Below are 11,601 nucleotides of genomic sequence, written 5' to 3' on the forward strand. Positions count from 1 at the left end.
CACACAATACTTTCATAAACTAAAATTGATTGTATAACCTTAGAAAATGAATGAGTACTGTATATATTAGTCTTTTGATGGGGACTTTGTCAAGACAAACTTAAATATATTTCTTTGCATAACTTGTTATTTAAACGGTAATGATTGCCATTTCATGACTTGCACCTTTCAAATTCGATTTGTCTATTCCAAAGGAATTCCACAAAGATGGTGAAATCTAAAAGTTGATCATTTTACAATCCGGCCAATGTTTTGTTTTGTCTGACTATCAAAAGTCTAAATGAATAACTTTCCTATACATAATGTAGACCTAAATGAACTTTAAAAAAAGCCTGTGGCTGATTAAGAATGTTTTTGAATGGGGTAGGGACTTCAGTTATCTTTCCTAAAAAAATGTAATCCATGGGCTCACACAAAAATTCTCACGACTACACTAATATCCTTAGGGTTGAGGACTTTGGGTCGTAGATTGGCATCCTCAGTTAAGATTATGTTTTATTAAGCTAGCAGAAAATGTTACATCTTTCAAAAGATCTACCTTTCCTTTAAGCATTAAAAACATACAATATACCACAAGTTAGTTCAGATTAATTTCCTATTACTATTTTTGGAGTATAAAAGCCTTGCCTGAGTATATTTTGTGCCCTCAACTTATTTCTTTAAGAGTCATTATTTGAATTTGTTACTAGTTTGAGTAAAGTTGCAAACATTTATTTGTGCCATAAGAAAATTTATCTGACATATTATCTTCATTATATTATCCAAACCTACTTGTGTTTCTTCTTATGAGAAACTAATCACAGTGATTTTTATTTGAAGCAGTTTTGCTTCACCAATTTAGGTTAGGTAGTAGAATACACAGAGACATCACATATTAATCAAATTATCTATTTGTGATAAACTTTAAAAATAGTTACGAAACTATAAATTAAAGATGAAATACTAGATAGTAATTAATTAAACTATAGATTGTGTTGTGTTATAGAGTACTGTCATTGTGATATTGTTAATTTAGGCATTCCAGGATAATGTACACCCGTTGTCACTTCTTTGTTTTTATTGTTTTTCTACAGTAATTAAAAATTGTATTACATTTCTGGAATAGGTATAACATACCGTTACAGTCCTAAAACATATATTATCAGTTTTTTCTTCATTATTTTTACTCTTTGATTTTAAATAAAAAACCCCCGCAGGAAAGATCATATTTTAAGTTTATTTCTAACGTACACATCACATGAACATGTTTTAATTGTTTTATCCATATGTTTAATTAAAAATGTTTATACAAATTTATTGTAAGTTGGTTTTGTTTTGATTCGTTACACTTTAAGGATAAATATTGAGTGTGTTGAGTAACTGTATATAAGATTTTAAAAATATAGGTTGTTAGTTTAATCTGGTGTTGGTGATAATTACAAAGTATAATAATGTTAATTGTTTGGTTATATATTTATTATTAACTTTGTTTATGCAAACATTGTTAAATAAATAGAGTTTTATTGAAAGTTGCATTTTCCTCACTCACCACCTTGATGGTATTTTGATTCTTTGTCAACTAAAGGGTGATTTTTTTATTGGTGTGATTTTTAAAACTAAATAAAAAAATGAAAAACAACCTGCATTGACATAAAAATGCATTTATTTGAACTACAGTGTCATGACATTAACGTTTAACCCTTTCAGTGCTAGGCCAATAATTCATATTTTGTAAGACTTTTTTGTTTGCCTTTTAATTCCATTACCCGTTGTTGAATTTTAACTGTCATGTTGTCACTATTTTATTAATTAGGCTAATTTTGAATAATAACACAATAAGAAAATATATAAGAAAGATAAATCCCGGTATTTGTAGTAAACATCAAATAAAACTTAAGTTTTTGTTGTAATTTTCCTGATTTTCCTATAAATTTTTATGTTCTGATAGCATTATTTGAAACCGAAATCTTACAAAATCAAAAGACATATAGTTTACAATGTAATATTGAATTTAACCCTGATTTAGTTGGACGAGGTTATTGTAATATAGCAATTTTAGGGAAACTAATGTTTTGCAGCAAAGTCTCAGGAACACATTTACTACTACTAAAACTAAAAGATTGCATCTAAATAGTCCGTGACTAGCTGGTGCTGCTACCTAGTAACGCATTGAACAACCATCTGCAGCGCCATCTGTTCGCAATCGGTGGCGACAGCTTAAATACCGGGTTTTGACTCCCCAGTCTTCAAGCACAGATAGCCGAGAAGGCTAGGGCGTGTGTCACTTGGCCAGTGGCATTCGTCTGCTCGGGTTCGAATCCCGCCATGTGTGGCAAATAATTGGTGACCTGTGTGTTTGTAGCGATATACTACAACCACTGGGGCATGGTGAGGTGTTCATAATCCTTGGTTTAGACATACACTTCGAAATCATCGGATTGGGCGAATCTTTTAGCTAAGTGGTTGGTAGTGTATCCTATGAACATGCAGGTCACCAATGGCCGTTTTGCTATTTTTTTTTTAAATAACCTTCCTCTCTATATCCCTTAGGGTTTTTTTTAAAACAACGATATATCGTTTCATAGCACTGAGAAAGGGTTAAAGCATATGGGCTCCATTCCGTTCGCGTAGAAAGCCCAATGGAGAAGTCCAATTTTCTAATACTCTTTCCAGCAGCTGTGGTTGAATTCTGCCAATAACTCGACGAATGTTAGCTTCCAAGTCATTTAAAGTTTCAACGCTATCGGGCAATGTTACGGGACGTTTTTGTTCCTCAGCTTAACGAACTTGAAGTGGATTTAGAAAGTGTCTGGTTCCAACAAGATGGCGCGACGTGCCACACGGCAAACGATACAATTGGCCTCTTAGCAGAAACATTTGGTGAACGTATCATCTCATTTAGACGTAGTGTCAACTGGCCCCCACGGTCGTGTGATATCGCGCCAACAGACTTCTTTCTGTGGGGATATGTTAAGTCTCAAATATACGCTGACGAGCCACAAACTTTAAATGACTTGGAAGCTAACATTCCTCGAGTTATTGGCGGAATTCAACCACAGCTGCTGGAAAGAGTATTCAAAAATTGGACTTCTCGATTGGGCTTTCTACGTGAACGGAATGGAGCCCATATGCCAGAAATCATTTTTAAACGTTAATGTCATGACACTGTAGTTCAAATAAATGCATTTTTATGTCAATGCAGGTTGTTTTTAATTTTTTTATTTAGTTTTAAAACCCGCACCAATAAAAAAATCACCCTTTATTTTAGTATATTTATTGCTCAGAAAGGTGACAATTGCAGCAAACGTGTTAGAACAGGATAAAATAAATATGCATTGCATTTGAATAGATAAATATGTATATTATAACTAAGTAGTAACATTGACTTTTGGGTACATCTATAGTTAAAGGTAGTAGGCCTATATCATTGTTGAGCAAATAAACATATACAGTATCACATAGTACAAAAATTAAGAAGAAATAGTTTCACCTCAAATCTGACAGTTTCCAATACAAACACTCATTCATTGACTTGTAAAATAAGGCACATACATTTATTTCGACATTTAAAATACACAGTGCAGGCTATGTTCTAACCCTCAGGATTGACAATTGTTCGTGTCTTACATGAACCTGGAAAGAAAAGAATTAGTTATTCAGCAAGTCCTTATAAGTACTTTAATACTTTCTTATTAAATGGCGACCATTCAAAGTAGGTATTTTAAGCCAAGTATGAATGGAGATGAGTGGCGCGATCTTGAAGTCTTGTTAGTGACTAAGGCCGACATATTCCTTGGATACAGCTGTTAATTAATAGCCCATAATAGTACGAAAAAGAAGGATTATAAATGTTCTATTTTGCCATTAGAATGATTTAGCCTAAGTTTAAATTTCTCCTTTACAGAAAACCAATTTGTTTTGTAACAAAAGTTATTTGTTTATTTGCAATTTTTTAGTTAAATAAGATATTTTTTTTACAATTAAGTAAGTATTCAGAAGTTTGATTCCTCAGAGTTCAAACAAAAAATATTGAAAGTTAAACATTCATTTTAAATGTTTTTATGAGGGTAGCAGGCTTACATGAATGGGAAAGAGTCCATACTGGCACAAGAGACTCAAAACTTTACACAATATACACAAAACATTAGAATCACTGTCCTTAGTTAAAATGCTGTCAGTGACAGTGATTATAATGTTTTGTGTATTTAGTGTAAAGTTTTGTGTCTTGTGCCAGTTTGAACTCTTTTCTATTCGGTAAGCCTGGTATCCTCACATAGAGTCCTAAAAACCTAAGCCCTTGTGCTCTATGTGGCATCATTAAATTTAAATGTATTAGCTCTTAGCTTGATGATACATAAATAATACCATAACGAACATTTAAGTAGCAGAAAACTGTGCATAAATAATCCAACTTACCTTTTAGCTCTACTTTGACAACTTTAGTTTCCATGAATCATTTGAGCTACACCTTTAGCATCAAAGATTTCAATCCAATAACCGTCTGGATCCAAAATAAATGCAACTGCTTTCATTTTTCCTGGAAAATTACCGATATGAATCAATACAAAGCAGTAAAATCAAGTTATCTAATTTTGTACTTTTGGAGTCACTTGGATCCTTTAATACAAACATACTCCCTAATAGGGGAGAGAAAGGATAGGATAAGCAGGCTTACCTTAAGAAATGTACCTTTTATTTTATTACTATCGACGGTTACTTTAAAGGCTTAGGACAATTATTCTAACTGCGACAAAAAGAGTGAAATTATAAAAAATGTGAGCATTTAGCATTGTTTAATGAGTGATAAATAGGTATAGGAACAATAATGACTATTGCGTTAGTTACAAAATATGGTTGATCATCCAATGAATAACATATTTCTTACACCGGCCATCATTGGAGTTATATGCGATTTCATCAGTAGTGTTATGAAGATTAAATCTGTGTTTTTTTTTTTAAATATCTGTTGAGAAGGCACGTTCTTACTTCAAAGGTAGGCCCACCCTAAAGCTGTGTAAGTTTTATTTTTCCTTCGTCACGTCGGTCATCATACCGTTCTGTGCCAATGAATAGCCCTCTAAATTAAGCAATAATATTTTTTTGCATAACTTTGATTCCATGACATGCGGATGTCATTTGTCTCAGCATTATCAATTACATAAAGTGTTCAATATAATATAAATATATCTTCGGGATCTTAGGTGTAGTGGAATATACTTGTAGTGAAGCAGCTTTTATTCTTGAAATGAAGGACCTCGTTCATATGGTCATGCGGCTTCATTGGCAACAAATAATGCAAATGACAAAGCAATGCTGCATTTCCAAAAAGCAAATACTGTAAATTGTTACGTAAATAGTGGCGTTTACATGCATTTTTGTTAATCAACGTTTCTTAGAAAGGATGAGGATATCTAGTTCAAAAGGGACACGACCTTTCTGTCATGACAGTAACTGCTTAAATGGTAATTACTCTTTGTGAAATTTGTATTACAGTCGAAGTGTAGTGTTATTTTCACAAATCTCATGCTAAGTGGGCCACGGTCTGTAATAGGCCACTGCAAAACATCTGTCAAGATATAGGTACTATTTTAAGGAAGGTTTCTGTGTTTGGATGTTATTAGACACGATAAGAATCCGTAATGAATTAATGGATCCATAATCCATAATTAATGGATTATGGAATAAAAACACATTTGATCACACAACATTTGTTTACAAGATGATTTTTCACACTAAAACTGCAAGAAACTTTACGCCACACTACATTATTTTGATGAACTTTCCACGCAAGGATTTAGTCCAGAAAACAGCTGTTTGCCGCCAGCTTATTCAAATGGGGTTTCATTGCGTAATACTGTTCTGCAATGAGTTTTACCGGACACCTATCAGCTGATTATACTGTATTTTCGTGGCAATTAGTGGTTATAAACAAAAACATAACCTCTCTCAGAGGTTATGACTAGTGTTTATTAGTCCTTTAGTTGGTGGAAATATATAAGGATTTGTACGGATTAAGTAGTATGGCGTAAACTATCGTACGTAACTCGTCCAAAATGTGTGTACCGGACTCGTATGGTAATCCCGTACTCGACTTCGTCCGGTAAACACTTATTTTCAGGACTAGTAATGTAATATACTATTGTCTTTATATGTGTAAACTAGCTGTTCTGAATTGCACACGGTTTTAACTGACTACTGAATTCCCGTACGTAGGACGGGCTAACACCTCGTACAATATAATATAGAAAATTTTCAAATAACCTAATCTCATGTAAATATACAATAGCCTATAATTTTTGTAACAAAATTGCTTCAAATTTAATAAAATTTTATTTAAATAACTTTTCAAAATTCAATTTTAGCTCTCTAGCAAATTAAAATTGTTATAATATATGTGTGAACAGTGGCCTACAATTCTCTGTGATTAAGTCAGTATTGACATGTGTGAATGCAACAATGCATCAAACCTTCATCACTTCCAAGAGAGCTGAGCTAGTATGAAGATATAAATTGTGAACTGCCTATTTTAGTATCAAAATTTATAAAAAAGCGCCTATATTTGAACCTAAATTATTGAAATTCGATTAAAGAAGAACCGTCCTTGTTAAGAACATTAATAATTACTACATCAAGAAATTTACTGTGAAGAAGACATCAATTTTTTGTGAGATCACTCCAGTAGACATTTTCTTTCCTTGGAAGCCATTAGAACATTTTTAGGCCTAATTTTTGGAACATTTAAATACTAACATTCAAAGTCAAGAAACACCAATCGAGTCATTAATTCAACCAATCAGAAAATAATTTGAACCTATTTTATATTTCAAAACAAAATTTAATTAGGCTATCTTATAATCACAACATTAAATTCAAATGCCGCTCGATCACCCCACCTGAGATAAAGATCCATGCAATAAGTTATAACACCTGAACCTAAATTAGAACTATTAGGCTTAGCCTAAAGCTTTAACTAGTAAATTCATTCCCACTCTTTGTAAACTTTAAGTATTGTGAACCCTTTCTTTTCTTTTACCATCAATTTTGTATTTTAATTAAATAAATTTAAGTTTCGATACTGTACATGGAGTTTCCATTGTATTCTTAACTTTAAGGTTGATTACAAATCTTCAAATCTATACTCCCTAATAGGGTTGTGACACATGAATCCAGACAAGCCCATCCCCCCCAAACCCAGTGGCGCAACCCCCCCCCTCCAATTTACCTGGCAATTTCCCCTTTACCACATAAAACGAGCATTTCAAGTATTTAGTAAACTTGAGGTAAAGAAAAACAAACTTGCGAAAGTTTATGTCTGATAACAGTTAAGTGTGTTGACCTGTGCGTATAGAGGCAATGAATACAAACCCTTTAAGATGCTTATGGAAAATAACCAGACTGGAATTTTGCCGTCGAAATGAACTTTGCGCGGCCGCCGCTAGGATCACTCGCGCGTGGCCGCGCTACTCTATTTCACTCTCTCTCTCTCTCTATCGATTCTTTGTCTCATTCTCTCTCATTCAGTCAGCCGTGCCCTCGCGATAGTCTACCAAGCGACCGCCGCAGGAACTATCCAAAATACAAATATTCCCAGGCTGAATTTTTAACAAAAGCATTGCGCTTCTTAATAGGTTTGTATTCATTCATAGAGGTAAAATATCTACTTGTAAACTAACACTTGTGCTTAATGTAACTGGGTGGCTGAGAGGAATCAACAGGATCAACAAAAATACAAATATGCTGATTAAATCCTGAAAAAGTCTTTAAAATACCTGTAATCTGTTAATACAGAGCTAATCAGCATGATGAAACCAATGGGGGTTAAGAAGAATAATGACTTTACTTCCTGGAGATAAACATTATATTAAAAACTTGCAAATTATTTGTATCAATATATTTACCATCGGTAAGTTTCTTTTTGAACGGCACACCTAGTTTCTCAAATCTCTCACAAGCAGCTTTCACATCTGGTACACATAAGCCGATGTGACCTGAAAAAAATGTAAATGGATATATAAAAAACAAGATCTTGTCAAGAAAACTATCTCAAAGGAAGGCATGGTTAACAAAGAGTTAAACATTAGAAAACACAGCCACACATTCAAATTGATAAGAATAGGAGGGAGTACAAATTGAATTCGGTAGAGATTTTAGGGAAGAATAGAGAAAAATAATACTGAACAAGACTTGGTGGTTTCTTTATTTTCTAATGTGTAACAGCTGATGTATAATTTTCTTTTGTAAGTGTCCACCATGCTTTGAATCCTGCATTGATAGTTTCAATAAAAGTACCAACCACACTAAATGGAAATGCCAAAAACTGACCCTGCCCCTCCCAGACCGATGTCCGAGATGCTTAGCACTTAGGCCAGCAATACATCCCAAACCTTAAGTTGTTATCTTTAAGTTGTTTTAATTCTGTGGGGTAAAGAGTGATTCTTGAATCACAACATCTGAAAAATTAATCAGCAGCTAGTCTATTAGAAAATTTAGTGCCATGACATCTCCAGCTTTGCCCTTCTAGGCTAGCTTAACCATAATAGGCCTACTAAGTTGTAGTATTGAGGGAACTACAAAAAGCCTTACCAAATCCTTTCGGTTCTTCGTTTCCGCTGTGGTACTTGCAATCTGGATCACTTTCTGTTCCCCAATTGCTAGGAAAATATTGATCAACAATTAAAATAGCCTAATGAGATACAGTAGTATAATAGTTTATCATAGGGCTAAAATAATATAGTCCACAACTGATTTTGATTCCAAATAATACTAATAAAAATAATAATTTCCCAGGTTCAAAAGTCATATGTACATCCAATAAAAAAGGCAAATTTTGTAGGCTATTGCTAGTTGCTAATACAGTAAGTCTTGGGCCTGGAACTGATTTACTTTTTTGTTTTGAGGTCCCCACTTTTCAGTTATTCATTTCAATCACAAATACACCTTAAAGTCAAAAAGTTCAGTTTGGAAACACCCGGATCCAGACAGCTAATGTAAGGGCCTTTCAGGCCAGCCCGAATCACATGGTTTGAAATAAGGCTTAGTTACTCTAATAGAAGTTGTTAATCTAGAAAATATCAAAGCCCTTCAATGGAGCTTTTAAAGCAAAAATAATAGTGGTTCTTTATTTATACCAAATTGTACAAACATACTGGGTCAATTCAATTGTAGCTTTTCTGGAAAAAGTCCAAGCCGTTCGTTCTTTAACATCAGATGGAATGGAGCTGGCATCCTCGTAGCCCATGAAGTATAGAGAGAACTTCATCTCCGGGAAATCCAGTTTTTGTAATAGTCTCATACCAAGAACTTTAGTGTAGAAAGGTAGTGATTTCCTTGGGTCTTTAATACGGTACATGGTTTGTTGCATGATGAACTCCTGCAAAACATAGCAACATTCAGAGGTGATAAATGGTACCCGGAATAATTGTTTACAATACCTGGGTAGCTCAGTGTAATCAGTAATCAAAAGGTGGCCAATTCATCCAAGCTAAGAAGCCTTTTAATGGTTAGAAACTGGACCCAGGTGTCCATGATCGTTGGGTATATTTGGGTTAAAACACTCACATAGGTGGCGTCCCCTACCTCAAATGAAAATGCAATGATAATGAAATCTTAATTCAGACACTTAAATAGAATAGAAAAGTTAGGTAATACCGGTAAGTATAACTTAATTAAGACAAATTATCGTTGGCTAACTTGATAGTAATATTTGTAGTTTGGCCTACTTAAGTTATCGTTAGGCCTAGGGATAATAATGTGAAGCTTAGAGCTAGAAATGCACATTTTAAGCTGACTAATTTTGGTTAGGTCAAATTCGCATTTTAGGGTAGGCCCTATCTAGCACCCATTTTTTTAAATTCTACTTTAAACTCAAAGCTGATTCCAACAATGGCGTTCTTATTCCGTGGAAAATGACAATAAACCTGAAAAAATGTCAAAAACGTTATAAAACATTTTTTTTCAAAACTCGTCATGTGGTTACTGAAATGAATCAGAATATCGAGCAGATCACGAATATGCACGAACAGTTTTGATTCGCTGTCAAATAAGCGAGATATTGACAAAAATGTGATACTAATTACATATATATCAGCAATAATCCCAAATCAATAGGGGACTGGTGGGGTTTTGGGTGGGGGGGGACATCCAACATGGTTAACCATTGGGATAAAAGGGTGATTAGTCGGGTAATAAGCCGGGAGGAATGGGAACTTTATGAAAACACAAATTGTATCTGATCCTATATTTAAGCAGGTGGGGTTCGGGACAGTCAGGGTATGTGGATTCGTGGCTGCATTAAGTAACAGTGTTTTGAAGATAACTTAGGTTAGATTAGGAAGGTTAAGTGTAGGTTATAGTCTGGGTTGTTTATTGTGTTGAATTTGTATTAGTTAAGTTATAGCTATTGGAGTAAGTTATAGTTTTAGTTAAACATGGAGGGAACGATTTCAAAAAGCTTGCTGTCGAATGATGTTTTTGATATGTTTTAGGGGTTTTTTGTAATTTTCCGCAGAAAAAGAATGTTATTTTGGGAATTAGCATTGAATTTAGATTAGAATGTAAAAAAAAATATAAAAAATCGGGTGCAGTCCCTAAAGTGCATATTTACCCTAATTTACTTGTTTTAATTACGAACATGTGGGGATTTATATTTTTACCTATCGGCCTACCAGTACTGTAAAAGTGTTCTTTCTATGCCTTATTTTTTTTATATTCGTAATAAGTTAGGCCTAGTCTATGACATTGTTTGTTGTCACTGATCAGGATCGGTAGAACAGATTCTATCATTGCTAGGCTTTAAGTTAGATAGTTAAGTCATTTGGGGTACAGTTTCTTAACTGGGCTATGCTAATATTGATTGAAACTATCGAATTGAAAATATTGATTAATTTATAATCAATATTTTTAAATATTTTTATTATAAAATAAAACTATCATAAACTAACCTAACCAACCAAACTTGCTGGTGGTGAAAAAATCGCATGAAGGTTTACTAATCGAATCGATAGTTTCAATCAATAATTGCATAGGCCTAGCCCAGTTAAGAAACTGTCCCCGTTGTTTGTTTATTAGCACAAACATTATGATATTTTTGGCTTCAGTTTGAAGCCTAGGCTAGCCTGTACATCAAAATTGTATGAGTCACATAAGTTAAGTTTCCGGCTTATAAGGTTTTTTTTTATTTTATAAATGGCTTGGAAAATTATCAAGAATTCCAGTATTTTCTAAACAAGTAGGCCTACAGAAGAGTCTAATCTTACTTTGGTCTCTGGTTCTGGTTGGAGGCACAACTCCTTGGCCTCCGCATCTGATAAACCAGTCGTCTCTCCCATGATTATTCAGAACTGAGCTATTAGCAAGGTATACTTATGATTAAATTATTAACTTAAATGAGATATTGATTGAATAGTTAATAGCCTGGTCTGATAATCGAGCCGACTGCAGACTTGACTTCTTCATGAAGGATGGAGATGGAGGTTATATTTATTATGTAAGTAGAGAGTAAGAGTAAGAGTAAGATAAAGAAAACTGGCGTCAGTAAAGAAAGGCAGTATATATATACTGCAAATAAGCTTGCTAAATAATTGTAACCATGCAGCTGCCAAACGCACTGGTCAGTAGTTCTTC

The 11,601-nt window shown here is 33.9% G+C and overlaps 2 protein-coding genes across 2 annotated transcripts; one reads left to right on the forward strand and one right to left on the reverse strand.

Annotated features, from left to right (window-relative positions):
• The first annotated feature begins 2,729 nt into the window (after positions 1–2,729).
• On the forward strand, positions 2,730–3,134 carry LOC129000557 (uncharacterized). Its single transcript, XM_054427519.1, has one exon. It carries the CDS (start codon positions 2,730–2,732, stop codon positions 3,132–3,134), a length of 405 nt encoding a protein of 134 aa, XP_054283494.1.
• Positions 3,135–3,319: 185 nt separating this feature from the next.
• LOC129000679 (lactoylglutathione lyase-like) lies at positions 3,320–11,423 on the reverse strand. Its single transcript, XM_054427640.1, has 6 exons — positions 11,235–11,423; positions 9,126–9,349; positions 8,563–8,630; positions 7,878–7,967; positions 4,396–4,516; positions 3,320–3,612 (listed from the first exon to the last, which is right to left on the reverse strand). The coding sequence occupies exons 1-5, from the start codon at positions 11,304–11,306 to the stop codon at positions 4,419–4,421; spliced, it is 552 nt and encodes a 183-aa protein (XP_054283615.1). The 5' UTR covers positions 11,307–11,423; the 3' UTR covers positions 3,320–3,612; positions 4,396–4,418.
• Positions 11,424–11,601: the final 178 nt, after the last annotated feature.

The sequence above is a fragment of the Macrosteles quadrilineatus genome, unplaced genomic scaffold, assembly GCF_028750875.1.
Source record: "Macrosteles quadrilineatus isolate MER2022 unplaced genomic scaffold, UCM_ALF_1.0 Scaffold_8__2_contigs__length_117827958, whole genome shotgun sequence".
NCBI lineage: Eukaryota > Metazoa > Arthropoda > Insecta > Hemiptera > Cicadellidae > Macrosteles > Macrosteles quadrilineatus.